We start from the raw sequence: 25,540 nt of genomic DNA on the forward strand, positions 1-25,540 counted from the left end.
TTCTGTGGCCAGTCAACCTCTAAATGGCTTGGCAGTATAAACAGGACCTTCAGAGAAAACCTGTAAGATATCTGAAGACCAAATCCAACATCAAGTCACATCAAGGAAAAAAATAAAAAACGTGTGCTGATAATGCAAGAAGACAATAGAAAACAGGTTATCAGGTTATCACTTCAAGTCAGTTTATTATTGATTCAGTGATGTCATCCAGCTCAGTTCAGTTCTCTTCCAATAGTGTCCACGCAGTCAAGTTAACAATGTTGCTAGAAATTGTGCGCCAGCACTCTGTTGACATCCCTTTTACTGTGATAACCTGTGACTGTCTGGCAAATAATCATTCTCTGATCGCTTGGAAATCTAACATGGGGCACAGGGTAATCCGATCTTATGTTGCTGATGTCAAAGGCCGTATATTCTAGAAAATGTGTGTTGACTGTGAAGTCAAAATATCCGTCCAACAACGAGTACTGATTATTTTATTGACGTTCCTCTGACATTATCAGCAGGATTTAAAGTTGTGCTACAGTAATATACATATTGTCTATTTGATTATATTCATTGGCAAAGTTCTTCCTTTGATGTGCTTATTGTAAAATCTTTGTACTTCGCAACAGGACTTTTTTTCTCTGCACATAAAAACCTCACATAATGTCTCTGACCACTGGAAATAGCACCATATGGGCAGTCAATAGTGTATGGGTATGACTAGGTATACTATATAGTTTATACTAGGCTGTAACTCTATGCAGTCTTCCAAAAAATAGGTATTTCTTGGGCCAAATGACTTGGCCTTTGCACCCTGAGAGACTACAAAAACATGTAATGACACTGGAATACAGACACAAATACATGTACAGTTCATGTACATGATTAAGCAACACCACTCTACACTATTTAGCAATGATCAATGGCCTCAAATGGCATAAAAGTTTCACTACACCTTTTTAATTTTTATTTATTTATTTATGTATTGTTTAATGTCATTTTTATCACCGCAAGGTGTAAATTACCATATTGTACTTTGGCAGATGTTCAACTATTGTGACTTTCAGTTGATGAACAGATAAGACACAATCAGATGTCAAAAGTGACATAGGGAATGATAGACAAGGATGTGTCAAAGTAAAGTTTCATTTAAAAATGCATTGTTATTTCTGAACAACATAAAAAAAAATTGCAAATCCAAATCTAAATGTGTAAATTGACTAATTTCAACCATGTCTGTGCTGAAAAGCTGTGAATCACTAATGTCACTTCCTGTTTTCCCTCAGACGATGAGTGGTCGTTTTTTTCCTCATCATGCTATCAAAACTGATGCAGTTCTCAGCCTGGATGAGGACTCGGTTCTGTCCACCAATGAGGTGAGAGATCACACATTCATTCATCATAATAAATGTTATGTGAAATGGTATGGAATCTCATATGGTAGGCTATATGGTTCTGTCATTCAAAATCTGAATTCTTTGCAAAGTAAAAATTATATTGAAATGTATTATTAAATTTCTAATGATAACCAGATAAATTATCATTGGTAAATAGCACTTATTACATTTCTGTCATGACAACTTTCTTGAGAGTTTAGCATGTTAATGTATGACAATGTTAATTCGTTTTGGTCTTGGCGGAATAAGTGTGCTATGCTGCTGCTGCTGCGGCATAGCAAGTAACGAGACTTGCTACTGCAAATACATCCACAGACATGCTGCTGTGAGCATGTAGGAAACACTGCTGCTGCTGCAAATACAACATATAATAACCCCCATATGTAACATAAATGAAATTACCCCATAGCAGATCTATACAGGTGGAGCTGGGGAGGGTGGAGGGTTTCTGAAGCACACTGTGACTGCTACAGCAAGCACTAGCCAAGCATTTGAATGTTGAGCAGCAGCTTATTGGCTGCTGATACGAAAATAAACCAGTCAGCTATCCAAAGTTAAAAAACAGAACTTTGTATTACTGGTAAATTTCTGCCAAGAAATGATCCCATAAATATACTCACAACACAACTAACGATGAAGCTTAAAGAAAACACTGATGCTTATATTTTAAAATTTTACCAAGATAACAAGCAATACTCCAATACTCTATCACTCACCTAACAAAAAACTTCAACACTTCAATCCTACCTCCCTCACTTTCAGCCTACTTCCTTTGTCCTATCCTTTTTTACCTCATTATTTTGTCTCTTTTATTCAGTGGTATTTGTGAGGCTGCATTTATTGTCAATTTCTGGCTTATTTTGTGTTTGTTCTGCACTTTGTTAATGTCAATTCTCTGTCTTCATTTTCCCTGAGAGAAGAGATGATATTTGGACACCGCAGCATCAGCAGCCTGCTGGGCTCATTTTTAATTGCTTTTAGCTGTATAATTTAATCAGACAATAATGTGCTAGACAAAAAAAAAAAAAAAAAAAAAAGAGAGAGAGAGAGAGAGAGAAAGAGATGTCCAAACTAACAAAAAGATGTTGGTATCCTGATCCTAGTGTGTCATTTTCAAAATATGGGGAATTCTGACATTCTGAATTTTTGTCACTTTTTTGTCCTGGTACATTATCGGCTATTATTAATTGAAATGATGCTCTCATTGGCTGCTTTATATTTTAAATTTAACGTCCTGTTTGAAAACAATTCCTAATGAAGGTTGCGTTAAAATATGATTTTCACACTATAGCGGTATGTGGGATTCATGTATTTTTGTTTGACTGTTTGCTTCTGTTTATTCCTACACACCTGCTGGAGTTTTGATGGGATTTCATTTATATTTTAAATTTCTGACTTACAAAATGGTATCAAAAGCATCTCAAGACACAACATACCCCAATAAATACATTATAAAAAATAAAAATAAATATAGCTACAAGCAGCTACTTCAATATTTAAATTAGATTGACGTACAAATACAAATTTAAAAATTCTAAACAAAAAACAAATTCACAAATACATAAAATATAATTTAACAAAAATCACCTACAAAACAAAACTTAAATATCAAAATTCATAATATATTATAAAAAATATTTTAAACATTAAATAATCATAAATTTATATAAATTATATATTAAAAAAGCCAACAAGCAAAAAAACATAAAAACTGAAATACTTCAAAATAACAAAATAACAGATGGAGATGCTGGAGTATTTCAAAATAACAGAGGTGGTGTACTTTCAGTCCAATTATCACAGAGCATAGCCAGTGGGCCCCGAACATTTTGCCCAAACACCAACCTTAGGGTTAGGAGTCAAACTCTCTAACCATTAAGCCACGACATCCCCAAAAAGTGCACAACATACATTTTACCATCTACCTAACTAGAGCCCCCTGGCTTTGGGCGTGATAAGCACTAGCTTTATTGTGCCTAATGTGTAGCAGCTTCAAGATTTGAGAAAACAAGTGAGAGGTAAAATTAGTCAGAGTCAGAGCTTTCACCACTGATTTCGCAGTAATCGTACAGAGGGGATAGGTAGCCTACCGTGTCAATGCACACATAACCATGAGCAAATAAATACTACCCAATTTTGATCTAGGAAATTGGGCCTACACAATCAATAATCAGATGCTCAAATGGTGGACTGACAGCCGGAATAGGAAACAATGGGGCAGGCTTGATAGTCTGATTTGGCTTGCCTGTTAGTTGTTAGTATGTCTTGATGTACTTTGACACATCTTTCTTCAATTTCGGTCAAAAAAAATGACGAAGGATTCTATCATAGGTCTTTATAACCCCTAAGTGATCTGCAAGTTCATCATGGGAAATCTTCAACACAAGTAAGCAATACTTCTCTGGCACTACCACTTGTATAACAGAATCACCTGCAAAGTCACTACAATGTGGAATCCACTTCCTTACCAACATTCCATCCTGTAAGAAATAACCATGTCTAATTTCATCAGATGACATCACACTCTCAAAAAGTTTGAAGAGAGAAGAATCAAGTTGCTGCTCCTGTATCAATTCTGAAAGGGAACAGAAAAATCACCGAAAAATGCTGATCTTACTACAGCAGAATCAGAGGACAACTTTGGTTATGAAGAGGCCATGGACCGTGTCAAAGCCCATGCTGTGATTACCTCTGAAAAATTCTGGACCTGGGAGAGGAAAAGATGAGACCACCAGAGGTGAAAAGGTATCAGGCCAAACCCTGTCTCCAGCCAAATTATTTACCATTATTATATCCACTGGCAAAGAAGGACGCACACCAACCAACACCTCTCCACTCACAAGTTTTTAACCCAATTCCCTTAATGAGCACACTAGTACCAGTGTCACTCAAAGATGAAAATGGCAACACATACTGCAAAATAAAGGACTCTGACACTCCTGTGTCCCTCAATATCGTCACTGGAATTTTGTCTCTTTACCGACAATTGATACATGCCCATAGCTAATAAAAGGTGCATAATCTCCATCTTTTATGGGGTTCACTGCTGTGGGAAATACTTCACAAGAGGAGTTGACAGGATTTAACACTGGTGCCACAAGGACAGCTGGCTTAACTTGAGGAGCCTTTCCCCCTTTAGTCTTAGCTTTTAGTATAGGGCACTCATTCTTCCAGTGGCCTTTACCACGGCAGTAATTACAGACCAGAGATGAATTTCTAGGTGTACAATATATTTTATCCTCAAACACTTCATCCCTTTTCCGAAACTCAAAGCTACTTTTATGCATCAAAACATAATCATCAGCTAACCCAGCAGCTTTAGCAGCTGTGTCAGCTTTCTGTTCATTTATATATGTCACAATGCAAGCAGGAACAGAGTTCTTAAATTGTTCAAGCACTATTAAGTTGCTCAACTCCTCAAAAGTGGTTACCTCAGATGCCATACACCAACGGTTAAATGAAGTAGTGAGCTCTCTAACGAACTCAACATGAGCCTCATTAACTCCCCTGGACAACGTTCTAAATTTCTGTCGGTATGCTTCTCAATTCCATAATGATCCGCAATTTTGAATAATTGATCTTTTGTGCACGAATCAAGCAACGCTTCACAAGGAGAACTAATAAAATCATCGAGTAAATTAGACATGCTTCCACCTTAAATATAAGTTACAAACCGAAGGGGTGTTTTACAAACCCCAGCAGGAGGAATAACAAGTTCCCCCTCTCCCTATCTATAAAGAAAAAAACTAACTAACTCACCCCTCATCTTCATGTGGTTACTGGTGAGGGGTATTTAAGCACTAACTCCTGCTGGTACAAAGAAAATCAACCAGCGAGCTGGCGACTCGCTCATTCCACTCCAGAGACAACTGCTCTACTCACGGTCACCACACACAAAAAAATAAAAAATTATTATATTATCCCACTCTTTCCAAAAGGTAACAGCGGCTACACCTAACAAGGGAACACCAATACTATTCAAAATTCCCCCCACACTAGGATTTGCAAAAATCCCTTACGCTCTTTAACCCGCATAGAGAGACCGTCAAACTACAGACACCAGCAATTCATCGCCTTCTGTCCTTGAAAAAATAAATCCAACGCATATTTCCTTCAAAATGAAGCATAAAACATCCCAACCAGTAGTGCTGCTACAACAAAAAAACAAAACACTTTAAAACAGGTTAACCAGCATGCTGAATTTCAAACGCAAACAAAAACAAAACGCTTTCAAACAACAAACAACAAAAACAACGGGATTTTTCAAAAATTAAAGGACGATCCCATAAAAGTAAGATTAAATGAGAAAAGAACAGGACGAAAACAGCACGAAGAAAGAAAAGCGAGCCCATCGCAACTGAAGGGAACTGCTTAACTGCTGGCATCAGCTCCAACACAGGTGTAAGTCCTCAGCCATCATGATGTCTCTCACCCAAACTCCATCCTGTAAAACAAACAAAGGGAAAAAAACAAGCAACCAACAAATATGACCCATACTGGGTTCATAACAAGACTTATATCCTATAGGTCAATCATTTGTTGGTACAGTAATAGCGCAATGTAAACTGCATCAGTCATTTTTTGTGAAAGAAGCATAGTCTATAATGAACTTAATTAGCTGTGCTTGTGCAGAAAAGATGTCAGTGACTTAATTTCAATGTTGAGGACTCAACACTGTAGCCGCTAAACTATATTGCAATGGTTAGTGAATAAGTTGCAGGTATTTGCGCTAACATACTGTACCACCCTCAAAAGTAGCGCAACTGTTTAGTAAACTACCTCCTTAGAATTTTAGATTGATTTTAAAGGATTCTAAATGTGTAGTTAACAACTATCATTCCTCAAGCTGTGATATGCAAATCTGTGTGGCTGCAGTGCCAATTCAAAAAACATGGCTGCACCATCTGGCAAAGATGTTTCAGGCAATGTGAAGAATTCTGGGATGTATTTGTTCTCTAAACAGACAGGGTGCTGTGATGATTAGGGTGTTGTAGGTCTAACTTTGATTAAGGCAGAGATGATCCAAGGGCCAGGGAGGATTTGTTGCCAGTGCAATTCTCCAGCAGTTTACTTTACAGGGTTTAGAGTGTTAAAAACAAAAGAAACACATTGTCGACAGCTTTCCTGAAAGAGTCTACGATAATATGAAGCTTGTTTGTAAATTCCTAGGAAGGGTTTGGAGAAAAACAAAATGTGGGAATTAATCTTGTTGTGGAATGTATTGTTAACTCCATTGGAGTGGGATCTTGAAAGATTTTGTGATGATCTTTGACGGTGCAAGATTTGAAAAGCAGTAGAAGTTGGCGAAACCAAATAAATCCAATAGACTGATCTCTTACATTTGTCTGACACTATCATAATTCCATGATGAAGGTTGAGGAAAGAAAGATATTTTCTACGTGGCAGGTAAAATTAGATTTATGTATAAAAAATAGATATCATGTTGGTGTAATTGCCAATGTGTAAAAACATAAGATGTTTTCTTCAAAATGTAATGTTTAATTCTGTGTTGCTTGACATTTCTTGTAATCGTCTGTGAAATTTACTAGCAATTTTAAAGTGCACTGGCTGTACTGCAATGTGAGTCATAATACTTCAGAATAATATTTCAAGTGTCACAAGCAGTGAGAATGCTTCCAATCAGATCGCTGGAAAGCTACTAATTTCTCAAGTTCATTACGTATGGCGAAGCTCAGTGTGTGTTTGAAACCTACTATTCATAATTCATCATACTGATGTTTTATTAACTGCACCCAGTACATCTTTACTTCAGAATATGCACTTAACTTTTATAGCAGTACAAGATTACAGAAGCCATATTACAAAAGTTTAATGAGTCTCAGTTTCGGTGAGGAAGCTCTTGTGGCTTTAAACAAATCCAGCAACATTTGGAGGAAAGCTTCCGCTCATTTCACATAGTAATCTGCCCTAGTAATTGCCCTTTAAGTATTTGAGAGGATTTTAATTGAAAAGTGCTGAGCATGTGAGAATATGGCAGTGGTTTACATTTTTTTAAGACTGTGCGGCGCTATGGCGCCACAGAATTGATAATTGCATTGTTTTGACTCATTAACTGGCTTATTAAAATGGGAAATGTAATATAGTGGTTGGGGGGGGGGGGGGGGGTTGTGCGACAAGCCTCATTAGACTGTAGGCACATGTGTGGCATAACAGCGGCACAGCAAAGCCAATGGGTTATGATGTCTATGCTGCAGTTAATGACCTGAAGAATTGACCAGAAAGAGTAATACTTGTTATAGCACAATGACAGAGTAATATAAATTACAGCATTAATCTAGTGTTTGTGCATGTTTCTGCAGGTGAATTTGTGTCTCCACCTATCATGTATCTGTTTTCCCATTTATCTTTATTGCACATGTGACCCTCTGAGTGTATGCTTGCCAAGGAGGTTAGCATTCGCATTCATCTCAACGGCAGTTGCTTGGCTGGTGCATGATCCCCACAATGCATTTCTGCCATTTTTGCTTATGGAGATCTTTTGGATATTTTTTAATCCAATCATCTGACACATAAATATCATGTGGCTAATAACCCCAATAATCTCTCTAAAAAAAAAAATTATATATATATATATATATATAAATATATATATATATATATACATATATACACACTCACCTAAAGGATTATTAGGAACACCATACTAATACTGTGTTTGACCCCCTTTCACCTTCAGAACTGCCTTAATTCTACGTAGCATTGTTTTAACAAGGTGCTGAAAGCATTCTTTAGAAATGTTGGCCCATATTGCATATTGTTATGCCCGATTGGCACTAAGGGGCCTAAAGTGTGCCAAGAAAACATCACCCACACCATTACACCACCACCATCAGCCTGCACAGTGGTAACAAGGAATGATGGATCCATGTTCTCATTCTGTTTACGCCAAATTCTGACTCTACCATCTGAATGTCTCAACAGAAATTGAGACTCATCAGACCAGGCAACATTTTTCCAGTCTTCAACTGTCCAATTTTGGTGAGCTCGTGCAAATTGTAGCCTCTTTTTCCTATTTGTAGTGGAGATGAGTGGTACCCGGTGGGGTCTTCTGCTGTTGTAGCCCATCCGCCTCAAGGTTGTGCGTGTTGTGGCTTCACAAATGCTTTGCTGCATACCTCGGTTGTAACGAGTGGTTATTTCAGTCAAAGTTGCTCTTCTATCAGCTTGAATCAGTCGGCCCATTCTCCTCTGACCTCTGGCATCAACAAGGCATTTTTGCCCCACAGGACTGCCGCATACTGGATGTTTTTCCCTTTTCACACCATTCTTTGTAAACCCTAGAAATGGTTATGCGTGAAAAGCCCAGTAACTGAGCCGATTGTGAAATACTCAGACCGGCCCGTCTGGCACCAACAACCATGACACGCTCAAAATTGCTTAAATCACCTTTCTTTCCCATTCTGACATTCAGTTTGGAGTTCAGGAGATTGTCTTGACCAGGACCACACCCCTAAATGCATTGAAGCAACTGCCATGTGATTGGTTGATTAGATAATTGCATTAATGAGAAATTGAACAGGTGTTCCTAATAAATCCTTTAGGTGAGTGTATATATATATATATATATATATATATATATATATATATATATATATATATATATATATATATATATATATATTTACTGGCTTATTTTGTGTACGATGTATACTTTGGACTTTGTACTCCACCCTTTTCTTGTAGCTGACTGCAAGCTAGCATTCAGATCTGCCCTTATTCAATCAACAACTGATGGATTGTAGCCCCATGCTTCTTCCGTTTTATCGCACCTTTAACTCCATTTAATTATGAGTAGCTTGTATCATAGAAAGCTATAGTTTTATAGTCCCAAAAATCTAAAATGTCCCATTGTTGGGCTATTTTACTATAATCTCAAAAGTATGTACCTACTTAACACTGTCAAAATAAATTGGATGCATCAGACAGCTGCCTTTGATTATACAAAACATTCTAATTTTGTTGCATCATACTGTATTATGTTGCCGGCCTGGAGGGTAGACACAGCTTTTTTTTTTTTTTTTTTTTTTTTGCATGTCTCTTCATTAGAAATGCATATGAACATTACCACAACATACTGAGAATTTCAGAGATTTTGTATTTGGTCATGCAAATTTTCAGCGATGACCAACAGAAATCTACGGTGCTCTGTAGAAAGCTGCTTGGTTTGAAAGCTACTTCTGTGTGATTACTTCCTGTATGACTTCAGTATTGAAAATTGACCTATTTTACCTGCAAAATTTCACCAAAAAGGAGGGTGCCCTTTTATTTTGCAATTATGACCTTTGGGAACATTGAACACTTCAGAGTTTCCTTTTAACATACTGGTAAGTTAAATAAGAGCTATACAATTACATAAACTCATTTGTTAGCCGTGATCTTAAAGTTCTGTTCATCTCAGACCAAGCATTCATGACTCCAGCTGCCATTCATCTTTCCCACTCGCTCAGATCTATAATCAAGGTCCGGTACACATAATGAATGGAGCAAATTTCAGTGTGTCACCCACAATGCATTGCTGGAGTGATGCGCCTTAAAGCCGTAATTCCTTAAGGCCATGTTATTTGCATGATGTCATAAATCTGGCTCCGAGTCTGCTGCTATCGCAGCAATTAATCTATTGTAACATTAAGGGGACGTTTGCAACCTTTTCCTCTGATTTGAGGGTTCATATCTTAATATGTACGCATGCTGACGTTGACAGAGCAAGAACTGCTCTCATCCCCTGCATGCAGACGAATCTGTTGTGTTGACGCTGAAGCATGGCTGAAGGCATTAGAAAATCCAAGGCTAAATAAAGAGCTGAGTTAGAAAAGGCTTGTTCTCTTTTAGCTCTCATTGGCTCCTTTGATAATTTATCTCACTGAACGTGAGCCCATGTCAATTCTTTTAACAGACTATCAAGAGAGCTAATGTTGCTTTTGTTAATTCCACTTCTTTAATCTCTTCTGATGAGTTTCTTAAGCAGGGTGTTCGCTTTGGTTTTATCTGAAGTCTGTAGAGATAATGAAAATGAACACAAGGTCTTTGTTCTTAAAGGAATACTTTAACCAAAATATAAAAAATTGTCTTTATTTACTCACCTTCTGGAAAAGTTATTAAATCAAAATTGTGCACTTCTGTCTTCACTGGGTTTGCAGGTGGATTTCGCCTTCATTGTTTGGCAGAGTTTTCCAGATCGGATCGTAGGCTACCCAGCACGAAGCCATTACTGGGACAGTGGGAAGGGGAGGTGGGGTTATACCTCTAAATGGACCAATGAATACTCCATGGTGCTCACAGGAGCTGCGTTTTACCACAGGTAATCTCCAAACAACACAGTACAACACAAAACTGACCTGAAGGGCATTTGTTTTTGTTCTGTCACAGTTTTTCTATTCTATTCTGCCTTTTTTCTTCTTTTTCTTTTTTTTGCCACAAAACATAACAAGTAGTTTGCTGGCTAACAATTAGCGTGTGCTAACAGTAAGCATTAAATTCTGTACCTAGCCACAGGGTGGCAGAATATCTGTAGTGCTTAATAGCTATAGATTGATATGTAATGAAATACAAAGCCAATGAGCAGTTGCAGCATGCTTCAGAAACCCTCCACCTTCCCCAGCTCCACCTGCTATGGGATGATTTCATGTATGCTATATATGGAGTTAATTTCATGTATGTTACAGTATTTCTTACTTGCTCACTGCACAATGTCTGTGGATGTATTGGAAGTAGCAAATCTTGGTACTTGCTCTGCAGCATAGAAGTTCTTTAACGCCAAGACCAAACACATTAACATTGCCATGTATGTTACCATGCTAAACACGCCGAGAGTTGTCATGCCAGAAATTATTTCAAACAGTACTATCAAAGTAAAGCCACCTTTCAACTATCTCTGACATTTGCTTAGGTTTGTTGCATTTCACCTTTTAATGGCAGTAACACAGAACTTAAATTAATCCTGAAGCCTTGCACTTATTTATAGTCGAATGAATGTATGAATATATCCCCACAAAACAAATGGCTGCCAATATGTTATTTTGGATGTAATTATTCATTAACTGCCGATTTTACAGAAATAGTGTTTAAAGAATACAATTTTAGTGCAGAAATATTGATAATTTTTTTCACCTCATTCTCAACAAACTAAATCTTAAATTGGATTCAAAAATGAGAAAACTCATTTGGTTGGAATTCGAGTACAACTCTGCATTCAATTAATGATTTCCAGTCTTTAATTTGTTGGGAACAGTGGGAAGGTGGCTAAAAGCGTGACAAAATATGTTGTAATTTTACAAGACTCACAATAATTACATAATTTGTCTTTTTAAAAAAAGTAATATAGTTTAGTTTTAATGACCTAATGAATGCAATTGTACATATCTTTTCACCCTGCGATTCAGAATTTCCATAAAAACAGCATGAAAGGAAGGAATTAAAGAAATGCTTCATTTGTTCAAATTGTTTCAGAGACCCAGGAACAGTTGAGGATTAAAGTGTGTCATCTGAAAATAGCCGTAGTCAGTTTGCCAAAGCTAATACAACCTGATTAGCTGAGTTTACTAATCCTTTACAAAAATAAGCAAAATCCTATGCTTATTTTAATCTGCTTACTTTCTTAGCTTCTTCACAGGGCATTACATACACAATAACCAAAAAATAACACTAACTTCTGCATATCGAACTTTTGGCGAAGGTCCATAGAGCCAAGTCTGACCTTAAACACTATTAATGCTTGTCTTGTGAATAAGTGCAAATGTCATTTGATAGGTAAATTAAGGGTTTTTATTGAATAATAACTAAGATTTAATGGAATAGTTCATCCAAAAAATAAAACTTGTTGAAAATGTACTCACAATCAGGCCATCCAAGATGTAGATGATTTTTTTTTTTCCTTCATTAGAATAAATTTGGTAAAATGTAGCATTAAATCGCTCATCTCCTCTTGATCAGGAGAGAAATGTGCACAGGTCAAGCATGGTTTACAAGCAAAAACAGTCCAAAAAAGTTCTAAAGGAATGGATTTTGGTGTGAGAGGACAACAGGGAATGGAGCTGTCATCTCACATCAACATTTTTCACTGAAGTAAGTGGATTATGGACTCATATTTTTGCCAGAAGTGATGGTTAAAATGGCTTTAATGATGGATTTGTTTTTTACAAACGCAAAGCTTTCCACTTCATATAAAGTTAACTGATGGACAGAACAGGTGTCAGTTACTTGTGGATCATTGTGATGTTTTTTATTCTGACGGCACCCATTCACTGCAGAGGATCCATTTTTGAGCAAGAGATGTAATGCTAAATTTCTACAAATCTGTTTCAATGAAAAACTCATATAGTATTTGTGTGAATTATTCTTTTAAGTCATTCTTAATCATCTGTTAATAACAGGCATGATAATAAGCAGTTAATAGTGAGTATAGTTCCCTACACTAAAGTGATACCCAAATGATATATCAAGAATCATCAAGCTCCACATAAAGCTAGACTGAGTTAAATATTTTCTCTTTAATCTAGCACATAAATAATCTCAGTCGTCTCTCTCTGATCTCAATGTGAATTCATCTGTCATCATGAAAAGATAAAATTGGCTCTGGTACACTTTGGTTACTATAGCATTCATTCTAACCTTTTAGGGACACCGGTTAAATAAAGGTTAGATTTTCCTTCATATTTACATGAACTTTTGGTATAAGAAACAATGATTTGAGACAATACTCCCAGTTTCTGCTCATAAAAAAAGTTGGTAAACAATAGCTATGTATTGTATTTTTATTTTTGAAATATTGTTTAAAAAAAAGAAAGAAATACATCTAAAACAAAAGAACACACAAAAACACAATGGATACAATCCAGAGCACCCTAGCAACACTCTAAAAACACTCCGAGCACCTTAGCAACCACAGAAACACCATGAACACCATCCACAACTCCCTAGCAACAGCATAGCAACCACATAAAAGACCATTAACACCACCTACAACAACATAGCAACAGTTATTCTCTAAAACAAAGCACTTTAGCAACCACACAGAAACACCCTGAACATCATCCACAACACCCTACGCCGCTCGTACCGCCGCCGCCGCGTCTGCAAAGTCCACACATAAAGTAGGTAGACATCCAAAACGTTGCTTCTACCGCCGCTCGTACCGCCGCCGCCGCATCTGCAAAGTGCATTTGCAGCTTTTGACCGCTGAGTGGCGCTTTAATCACAAGTTTTCAAACAAGCGCATCAAAACACATTTTCGCAAATAGACGTCAGTTTTGCCTCTCTGATGTGTTACATTTGACGGCTGCAGTCAGGGAAAATGAAAGAAAAACACTATAGTTAAAATATTTAATATTCACAGATGAAAGTTTGGTAATTATGAAGTTATGTGCATTTCTTAGAACGAATTCAAGCAGGATAAATGTCAAGCCTGTGCCTGAGCCTGTGCTTATATTTTCTCTAAGCTACACAGTATTACACCATATTTTAGATTTGACACATTTAATAGGTGTGCAGTATTATTTATATAATATGAATTATGTGTTATATTATTCAAAAGAAATTGTGGTTTACTTTGCATCAGAGCATTAAAAGTGGTAGCCTATTTTAGTGAGCTAGGCTACATGGATTTATATGCAAAATGTCAATATTCTCATATATTAGGCCTATATTTTAATTTATATTTTAAAATTCTTTTAATAAAACAACATGCATTTTTGTTATTCGTTACCTGTCCTTTATTTTGACAGACAACTTCTTGGGAAAATATATTTGTCTGTAAGAAATTGTTGCTTTTTTTATAAATTATTTTCTTTAAGTAAAACGTGAGGCACTGTATAATTTCGTTCCCATTATTTAGGCCTGATTAAAACAAGAAACGAATAAATTAAACCTGCACGATTTAGCTAAATCATTGAAATTCTAAAGAATGGACGGATTAATAAAACGATTAAACTCAAGTTCTCTCATTATAATCACCAAACTGCAAATGATGTAAAAAGAGCTTCATTAATAGTCAACTTCAGTGATTTTAAAGGGAGCCGCCGTTACTTGCTTACATAGAATTTAAGTTAAAAATAAAATAAAATTGCAGCCGCATTTAAATGCAGGTGTGTAAAATGTCAGAGTGCAAGATTTGCGCGGCGCGAGTGATGCTGAGTGCATGCGCAGCATTTATTCTCATTTGTTTTATTTTCATTACAAATCTTGTTTGGTTTTATTTTGGATAATTGCATGTAAAAAATAATTTACGTTGTAATGCATATGCAAAATGTGAATAACTATTCATATTTAAGTGTTTGTGCGAAAATTATTAATGCGCATGGAGGACAGGGAGGCGCCCTCTAGATCACTTGAATTTTTTCCTGATAATGAATTAACTTAAAATTGTTGTGTCTCACATACATGAGAAATATATCTACAGAAAGCTTGAAATGTCTTTTAAACGAATCAATTCAGAACGAAAGCATTGTGTAATCTGTGAAGGTTGTATTTCTCTTTAAAGGTAAATCCATGTGGAGAGAGTCAGCACTGTGAATTTCATCTTGCAGCCGACAAGAAAACATTTGTTTATTAATAAATAATTAAAATGTCTCCTTTTTTACAATTATTGGGCTACTTCTGCCTGTGCTTTGGGGCAAACTTAATGCATGTGCTTGAGCGCGAAATATATTAAGGCTCAAGGGGCGGTCACACTAGACTTTGAACGTGCGAAATTTTTTCGGACACCGCTGCGAATATGGGCAGGAGCTGTTAACGGTCTCCCCTCAGTTATTACAACATGGATTAATGTGCTTGTGCTGTGCCTTTTGCGACGGCGTCGAAAGCGTTTTATTATGTTTTACTCTCTGTCTGTCTCTCTCTCTATATAAATACATACACACTTAGCAATAAAAAATTATAAAATGTATCCTCATTCAAATGTACCATCTGTTCCTGTTTCCATTGACACTTCGAACCATGAAGCTTTTTTTTTTATAATCTTTTAAAGATGTATTATATAAAATAGGATGCTGCGCTACGGCTAAAATTAGCGCTTCCTTAATTTTTGAATTTCTGTACAGAGAGGTCACGCAGTGACGTATTGATATTCTACTGATCCCCCGTCTTCACGTGATGCGAATTCGCAGGTCAGAGTTCACCAAACTTCTGACGCATTCGCATGCGTATGAATGGAAGTCAATGGAACGAAAAGTGCAGTGTGACCGCCCCTTCATTATGGATTATAGATGTAAATGTAATATAATCCTGCGATTAGTTGAATAATGACAAATGAACGACTAGTAACTAGAAAAATCTTACATGGGAGGCAGACCTATTAAATAGCCTCTAGACATCTCTGTTAAAGTTTTTAAAGCATTTTATACGAGTTTGCATAAATTCTTCTTTCAGAACGGTCTGTAATGGAGAGATGCCTTAACACTGATTTTTCCTCTGAAACACAAAAACGAAAATTGAAATAAAATTGATATTTTTTTTTTTTTGAGAATGGCCAACCAATTCTCTGCAGATATTGTTGCTTCTGGTTTGTGCATTGTAAATAGGCTACAAAAAAATAATAATTAATTAATAATAATAATAATGTCTCCAAAAACTCCAAAATGTTTTTTTTTGTCATGTCTGTAACGCATGTGTATTCCCAAATCTAAAAAAAGCCTATAAAACACCATAGACGGATTATACTGATGTCTGGACTGGTCTGGATGTCGTTTGCGAATTTATTTATTTATTTTATTGAGTTAAGGCAACTTCCTCTGAAGTTATAATAACTAATAAACTATATTGCGCTATACATTAGTCAACATTTGAAGTGGATCAAAACCTTTCTTCAAAGTTGCCCTAAAACCAAAATGACGAGTCCTATCTAAACCTGTTCTGCAAGTTTGATACCCTCATAAGACACTGTCCATATGAAAGACCAAGAGATTCACACCTTTATCTCGACCCCCACAAGCGATACAGAACTACCCCCAACCCCCTCCAGCTTAACTGAACTCGGTCTGTTTTTTGGCTGTGAGGAACGCTGTGTTGTCATGTTACTGGGTTGAAACATGCCTGCACTCACAGCAGCCCTACTCTTTTTATTCATTATTTTCCCGCAGCCCATATTATTGTTTTCACAAGGCCATAATAATAACAAATTATCAATTGATAATTAATCATTATTTTAAGAAAATCATTGTTATTTGTGAACGTAGCGTTTGCGGAAGGCTTTAAGACCAAACGGAGTCCTCCGTCAGCGGCTCCCGCTTCACAGCGCGCGGGACTCGCGCTAACTGCACCCAGCTTCAAAGTCGCAAATTTTGATTTAACTAAATCAGTTTGAGCGAATACAACTTACTGATCATGAGCCCAACATTTAGCAAGACAGAAAAACATTCAGTCTACCTGAAGGAAGATGTATTTCATTGTAAGTTAATGCTGTTAATTAAATAGAGAGTTAAATAGAGAGAGAAAGAGAAATAAAAAAAAAAAACCGTGTTGGCTATTCCTAAACTTGGAGCTCATTATTGAAGTACAAATCCAAACACCAGAAGCAAACTCTCAGTTTTCTTTCATTGAAAAGTATGCATTTTGTTTATTCACAGGCTATATGGTTGATATAATATTTTAATTCAAAACTTTAAGTGCCATTGTTTAAAAAAATGTTTTATTGGCTAACGTTTCATAGCCCTTCAGTTGTTATGCTTTAAAATCCCATAACATTTGTAATTTCACAGTATTTTCACCTCCTAAATCACTAACCTTTAAAGTCACAATTCTATAATGGTCAAATTTACTCAGGCCGATGGCACTTTTAATTACATTGTTTTTTTTTTAATAATTTAAAATAACATAAACATACAAAAAAAAACAAATAAAAACAAACATAAATAATATTTGGATCGTCCCTTATTTTTCCCCTTATTTTCTTAAAGAATAAACACTTATTTTCTACAAGAATAAACATGATAACATATTATTAATTCATATAAATAATTTAAGCAATTAAAACCTGATAACATATTATTAATTCATATAAATAATTTAAGCATTTAAAACCTTTTTTTAAAAACTTGAACTTCAATACTATTAAACTGAATTTAAAATCTCAAGGAGTTTATAAGTTAAAAAGGGTAAAATGTCACAGTGCATGTTAAATAGCCTAAATGAACTTGTGTTAAAAGTATAATTAGAACTAACAATATAATTCAATTTTTTTTTTTTAAATGAACAATTCCTGTATAAAATGGGACAGCAACCTTTATATCAAACATTTTTAAATCGTGCACAGCTGAGCAACGCGCGAGGTAGGTTGAGCGTGAATGTGCTGCACAAAGTCATTTTCAGATGCAATGAAAATAAAAAAAAATAAAAAACCCTGGATAGCCTAGATTAGGCCCAGACTCTGTTCCTAAGTATATAATAATTATAATTACCCCACAGTAACAAATTTTAACCGATTAATCACCTATTTTCGTTTGCTGCATGTTATTTTATTTATTTATTTATTTTTTAAAACAGGCTAAAAAATAAATTAAGTTTGTGAGAGGAAAAAATATATAAGTATAAGTATATATATAAGAATATATATATATAAGAATATATAAGTCATGTATAAGTTGCATTTTATTACATTCAGAAATAATAACGGCTGGCAAAAAAATGTTATAATGTGCCACCAGGTTATTTTTAGTTCTCTTCACCTTTACAACAAATCCTTTAAATTTAACAAATTTATCAGAACAGAACAATAATTACAAATATATAATTCTAATGGATAAATAAAATTGCTGCAGTATATAATAATATAGGCTTAGCTATATCGGGAAAAAAAAAAAAAAAAAGAATAATAAGCGAACCATAAGGTAAGGTTGGGCTCTCATTCGGGAGAAATCCAAACGTTTCCATATTCGTGATGTTGCCTATTTCAAGCTTAACTATTATTCATTAGGAAAAATAGGCTTTGCAGTTCACGTGTGTTTCAGTATCGACGGGAAAAAAATTACAAATCATAATTAACAAAAATATGCCAACGTGGACCGCTGCTCGCGCCGAATGGCACGGTGAACGGCTACTGTTTCCAATGATGCAATGAATGTGCGCGAGGCACCAGTGCGATCAAACAGCTGAAACAGAAAATACAAATTTTTTTGGTCACACAGTAAAGGCATAATTCAAAAATGCAAAGTGTTAGCAGTTTGAAAAATCAAGAATAATAACAGAATTAATCATAATTATTGCTAAATGCTGGACCGTTCTCATTTCGATCTGCAAATGGAACCTGAAGGATTTTTTTTTTAAACCCAGAATGAACCGAAATGAAAACATTTAGCTTTTTATCTGTATATATAGGCCTTATATTTAATGACTGTTTAATAACAATAGCAAGCATAAGATCCTTTGTGTAAAGGTCTTCTTTTAATTTTTGATGAGTAGACTGTAGCCTAAGACTATCCTACATTTTGAAATTAACTCACTATACATTTTTTAATGTTTTTTTAAAGATGGTACAATGTTATATCATAATGTTGTTGTTTTACCTCCTTCTTTTATCTCATTTTACAATTTCATTTAGTTCGCAATCCGTCCCTTTGCGCCACCTGGTGGTAGTTTCGCGAAGGATTTTAACACTTGACTGACTTGAAGTTAACGCCGCGGCCCTGCGGCGGCGGTACGCGCGGCGGCATTACTCATTTTGGTTGTCTACCATCTGTACACCACCCATAACACCCTAGCAACACTCTAAATAATCAAGAGCACTTAGCAACCACACTGAAACACCCTGGACACCATCCCCAACACCTTAGCAACAGCATAGCAACCAAACAGAAGTACCCTGAACACCATCCACAACACCCTAGCAACAGCATACTGTAGCAACCACACAGAAACACCCTGGACACCATTCACAACACCCTAGCAACAACAACACTCAGAGCACCTTAGCAACCACAGTAACACCCTGAATACAATCCACAACACCCAAGCAACAGCATAGCAACCACAGATAAACACCCCAAATACCATCCACAACACCCTAGCAACAGCGAAGCAACCACACAAAAACACCCTAGATGCCATCCAAAACACCCTAGCATCAGCAACACTCCAAAACACTCAGTGCACCTTAGCAACCACAGAAACACCCTGAACACCATCCACATCACCCAAGCAAGCAGTATAGTAACCACAGAAACACCCTGAACACCATCCACATCACCCAAGCAAGCAGTATAGTAACCACATAGAAACACCCTTAACACCATCCACAACACCCTAGCAACAGGTATGCTCTAAAACACTCAGAGCACCCTAGCAACCACAGAAACACCCTGAACACCATCCACAACACCCTAGCAACAGCATAGCAACCACAGAGAAACACCCCAAATACCATCCACAACACCCTAGCAACAGCGAAGCAACCACACAGAAACACCCTACATGCCATCCAAAACACCCTAGCATCAGCAACACTCCAAAACACTCAGTGCACCTTAGCAACCACAGAAACACCCTGAATACCATCCACAACACCCTAGCAACAGCATAGCAACCACATAGAAACACCCTTAACATCATCCACAACACCTCAGTGACAGGTATGCTCTAAAACACTTAGTGCACCTTAGCAACCACAGAAACATCCTGAATTCCATCCATAACAGCATAGCAACAGCAACTTTCTTAAAAACCCAGAGCACCTTAGCAACCACATAGTAGTAGTAACCATCCACAACAACCTAACAACAAAACAGCAGGGATTCACAGTTTTGTTGAATCTTCAGTCACAGGTTTTTGTCGGCTCTCACAGAATTTGGACAAGAGGCTGGTACGAGGTCAGTGTCAGGTGCTTGTAAAAGCTGAATGTGAGACCTGCTGTGATAGAGATCATTCAGAGACAGGCTGATATTAAAGCAGGTAATAAATGTTCAGTCTGACAGCTTCACTGGCCATATTTTAACGATAAATGGCACAGGTGAGATGGAGTTCACAGTTTGTTTAAGCTGAAGGACTCTGAACTCATCACTCACTACAGAGCCGCACACACACACAAACACACACACAGTCACACACAGACCTTCAGACTGACACATCACACACCCGACACACAGATTAACCGCTTTGCTACTGGTCAGTGAGCTGACACCACCTGCAAAGTGACCCCAGCTTAAAGTGTCCAGGAGAAAAAGACATAAATAAACGTCTGAAGAGAGATAAGCCACCTGCAGAGCTGAGAGGAATGCTCTGACGGCTGTCCCTCAAAGAGAGAGAGGGGAAAAAAGAGAGGGAAGGAATGAGAATGACAGCAAAGACGTCTGCAGGCGGGAAAGGAGATTCAGTTTAATAAGGACAGCGAGAGAGAGTAGGTGTCACTCACAGAAATTAAAACATCTGTCTTTTTGAGGTTCTCACAGCAGAGTAGGGCCTCTCTGTCTGTGCTGTGTATCATGACTATACCTTGAGTCCCACCCAGACGAACATTTTATTACTCATAGGTTGCTCTTAATGGAACAAGTTGTTTCAGATGTTTCTCCTAAAAGAATATATGAAAAAATAAAAGATTGTTAAAGGGATACTTCACCCAAAAATGAAGATTCTGTAATCATTTACTCACCATCATGTTGTTCCAAACCTGTATGTATGTATTTCTTCTATGGAATAAAAAAGAAGATACTTTGGAGAATGCTGGCAAATGTGAACCGAAACTGCTTGTTTAAATGTTCTTAAAAATAATTTATTTTGTGATCAGCAGAACAAAGAAAATAAAACAATTAATGATCTACAAGAAAAAAAAAAATATTAATGAAATAAATGAATATAATAAACATTAACTACAAATAAATACAAAATAAAATAAATGTGTAAAATATTATCTAGAAATAAATACATTATGTTAAGTTGATATCTTTCATTTTTTTCTGCCCATTCATTACACATAAATCTAAAGAAAAAAGAAAAAAGAAAGCTGGGACTGTCAATAGATCCTCATGTCGTTCCAAACCCATAAAACTTTCATTCAGCTTCGAAACACAAATTCACATATTTTCAATGAAACCTAGATGCCTATTTCAACTTTCAAAAAGTTCATAAGATGCCATAAAAGTAAACCATATGAATCCATTTGAATTGAGCAAGTCTTCTGAGGAGGCTTGATTGCTTACGATGAACAGTTTTAATTCAGTCTTTTATTCACATATCAACATTGATGAATGCACATACAACTAATCAAGTCTCTTCAGAAAACTTAAAAAAAGCTTGAAAGTTTTTGTCGAATGGAATTTGAATAGAGACAGAAATCTCTCGGGTTTCATTAAAAATATCTTCATTTGTGTTTTGAAGATGAACAAAAGTCTTATGGATTTGGAACAACATGAGGATGAGAAATTGATGTTTTAATTTTGGGGTGAACTGTCCCTTTAATGGCAGGGTTTCTGAGCAGCATTTAAAACCAAACAGTAAAAAATGTGTCAGTTTTACTTCCCTACAGACAAATTGCCTTGTTTTTGTTTTTGTTTTTTATCCCCTGTTATTTAATTAATATCTTTATTCATATATTCCTTTTTCTTTTTTTTCTTGGTCAGGTATTATCATCACCTGTACACATACTACCTGCCAGCGTCTCTGCTGTCTATGGTGGACCAGTTAGCCAACTGTGAGGACATCCTCATGAATTTCCTCATCTCTGCAGTAACCAAACTCCCGCCAATCAAAGTCACACAGAAAAAACAGTACAAGGAGACCATGATGCAGCAGGTATGAGTCTGTGTGTGTATGGGTTGTTAATAGATGAGTGTGTGTGTCCTGGGCGATTCCCTGTTGGGGTCAGAAACGTCTGTGTAGTGTGTGATGGATGGATGGCCCCAGGGCTGTGAGTGTGTGTGGATCTGATTCAGCAGTATTGGTCTGTTTGATGAATGTCTTCATGGTAAGGCGAGATTAATGATTGACAGCAAGGTTGCAGTACTATCCTTCTTTCTGTCTGTCTTACCAGTTTCTCTCCATTTTCACTCTCCTTCTCTCTCAATACTTTATTGGTTCATTCTCACTTTATTTTTGTTTGAAGTAAAACCATGGTTAATTTTCGTAAGGGAATCTAAGCTACCTTTTCCACAAGTAGTACCTCAAAATGCTGCATATTTTTGTCACATTCTTAAATTTAACATTGTCATCCTTATTGAGGGTGATTTGTGGGAGAAATGTACTACTCTGATTTAAAAAAAAAAAAAAAAAAAAATATATAATATATATATATATATATATATATATATATATATATATATATATATATATATATATATATATATATATATATATATATATATATATATATATATATATATATATATATATATATATAGCTGTTACCCCCCTGAAATATTGTAGTTACAATGTAGTCTACTTTTTGTTATTAGCTTGTAGCATAAGCTAGCTCACTAGACATCTTCACTGTAGTTTAATTATTTTATAAGTAGTTTGGGAAGATATAGTTTCAAAGCATAAGAAACGTTTACTGTTTTACTCTATATTTCCTTAAAATGTACTTGAACCTAAAAATAAAAGTTAATGTTACTCAGCTAACAGGAAAAATTCTCAGTACTTTTTCTACTTTAATAGCCCTATCAAATAGCCTTATGAAACATATTTTGGAATGATCTCAGAACATTAATTTATATATATATATATATATATAAATTAACTCAGATCATTCCAAAATATTTAAAACAAACATTAGCAAAATAAAATTAATAAAAATTAAGGGAACATTAGCAAAATGATCTTAGAACATATTTTTGTTAAATAGCTATTATCTGATTAGAATATCAGAATGGTCAAATTTGATCTCAATTTCTCTTAAATTCTGTGATGAATCCGAATTCATGAATGATACAAAATATATTTATGTGTGTTCCACTGCATGTACAAAGGATTGGATGCATGTGGGTCTGTATTAGCACATCGTAAGCTTCTTTAACAAGGAGCTAGACATCTTTTCACAGTGTTTCTCATGAATGTAAGGCCATAACTGTCATCTGTTCTCTGAGTCGTGAAATGACCACTCCGTGTTCACTCTGTTTGTCAGTGTCTTCTAAAGTGCTGCCCAATTCCAGCAACATGTTCCTGCTTTCTTTCATAATCTGCCCGGTGAACCATACACAGACCTCTCTCTCTCTCCTTCTCTCTCTCAGGGCTCGAAGGCATCTCGATGGGCCGACCCAGACCACTTTGCACAACGTCAGTCCTGCATGAACTCTTTCACGCGTTGGTTTGGCTTCATGCCTCTCCTTCACTCTCAGTTGCGTCTGGACCCCGTCCTCTTCAAAGACCAGGTCTCTATCCTACGCAAGAAATACAGAGACATTGAGAGGTTGTGAGGGGCGAATCCCTCCAACACCCCGCTGAACTCATCAGAACATCCCCAAACAGACCTGCAGTGTTCAGTTCGCCTGGACTCAAATACAATATGTTCCATCTACAGAAAAAAAAAATATATATATAACAAAATATGCAACACTGAATGGTTTTATATGCAGCTGAAGGTTTCATGGCAAGCATTTGCTCAGAATAGAACTGGCTCCTTGCGTGTTCGAATTTGTTGTTGTTGTCGATGTTGTTGTCTGCGAGGGCCATAGCCACGGCACTTGTATGAACAGGAGGCAAAAGAAGCGTGTGATTGGATTGAAAACAGCTCAACGAGTCACCTATGCCTGCAATATGTATTTTAATTTCAATTATTTTTTTAAAGAAATTCTTTTTTTTTTTTTAAGAAGTTTAAAAAAATAAAATCTATGAATGCAAAGTGGGTTTGTACCCTAAATATTTATTTTTGTATCATTTTATTGTGTTTGTCCTTAAATACACCATTTTCCCTTCATTCAATATGAATAATATTTGTACTTGATATTTTGAGAAAATCACCAGTCAGTTTCTGCAGTTCAGATTTAAAAGCTAGCATAGAACTGTTTAATAATTTGCGAGCAGGGTGTGAATTATGGGGGACGGGGGTTTTAATTAAGGTTTGAACCCCCTTAAAGTTAAAACTAAAAGTTGGGGTCTTTTAAATACATACTACTTTTACATAAACATTGACAACTGACAAGAAGTGTTGTGTTGCACATCTGAGAGATGCAACCCACATTAGAAGCTAGCGGATCATTTCGGACATTTTGTGTGCATGTCTTTATGTTTGTACCTTGTCATACATACAAACCTTTTGTAAATTAAGGCTCATAGGCCTGTCCAAATGTGGAGAACTTTTTATGACGGATTGATGCATTTTTTTTTTGAGCTTTAAAATCTCGATCACCATTCACTGCCATTATAAGCTTGGAAGAGCCAGGACATTTTTAAATATAACTCTGATTGCATTCGTCTGAAAGAAGAAAGTCGTATACACCTCGGATGACTTGAGGGTGAGTAAATCATGGGGTAATTTTCTTTTTTGATGAAAATGGGGCCACACCAAATGAATTCCTGTGTCTTGCCAAAAGATTGTGTCCACAGCCAAATCATTCACTCGCTGTTTAATCTACTATTAAATTGTGTAATTATGATTTAGTGTTTTGTTTCACTTAACCCTAAATGAATGTTTGCAAACATGTATTTTATCTGAAGTGTAATATACAGTAGTAACAATTTGCTAGCATCAATCTTCATAACATACAGTGTGTAAAGTGGGCAGAATGTGCAAGCACCATAATTTTTACAATTTAAGTTATGCAAATATATGGCAGAAACTAGATAAAAATAAATAATAATATGTTGACATTGGACCAAATTCCCAATTCCCATGTAGACTGTGGAAGTTAGAAACTGATTGTGAATCCCAAATGAGTTTAATATGAATCTACAATAGTAAAAATAGCTGTAGATAAAAATTATATTTTTGTGGAAAAAAATATTGTAAGAGAATCCATATATTTTGGCATGCTGCTATATTATTTATATTCATTTTTAGGCTACACTGTCAAAATAAGTTCTTGCTTACAGCAATCCTGAACTTCATCTAGTCACAGCTCATGTCTTCTGAATTTATGCGGACGTGATACTGGATCTGACCTCACCATGTCATCCCATACCATCTGTATATCAGCATATTAGCATACTGTATGTTAGCAGGGCTGATGTAACTCACACACTCTCTCTTGAAGTTTTTGTCTCACATGTGATGTCTTTATTAGAGT

At 36.1% G+C, this 25,540-nt stretch overlaps 1 protein-coding gene across 1 annotated transcript in view; it reads left to right on the forward strand.

The window, feature by feature from the left end:
• LOC109084266 (exostosin-1a-like) overlaps nucleotides 1-24,545 on the forward strand; it is an 81,657-nt gene extending 57,112 nt beyond the window's left edge. Inside the window, exons 9-12 of the mRNA XM_042777217.1 lie at nucleotides 1,272-1,361; nucleotides 10,541-10,701; nucleotides 21,941-22,112; nucleotides 23,546-24,545. Coding sequence (XP_042633151.1) covers nucleotides 1,272-1,361; nucleotides 10,541-10,701; nucleotides 21,941-22,112; nucleotides 23,546-23,731 — 609 coding nt within the window. The 3' untranslated portion in view covers nucleotides 23,732-24,545. The remainder of the gene's footprint in view (nucleotides 1-1,271; nucleotides 1,362-10,540; nucleotides 10,702-21,940; nucleotides 22,113-23,545) is intronic.
• The last annotated feature ends 995 nt before the right edge of the window (nucleotides 24,546-25,540 follow it).

This window comes from Cyprinus carpio, chromosome A20 (assembly GCF_018340385.1).
Source record: "Cyprinus carpio isolate SPL01 chromosome A20, ASM1834038v1, whole genome shotgun sequence".
Taxonomy (NCBI): domain Eukaryota; kingdom Metazoa; phylum Chordata; class Actinopteri; order Cypriniformes; family Cyprinidae; genus Cyprinus; species Cyprinus carpio.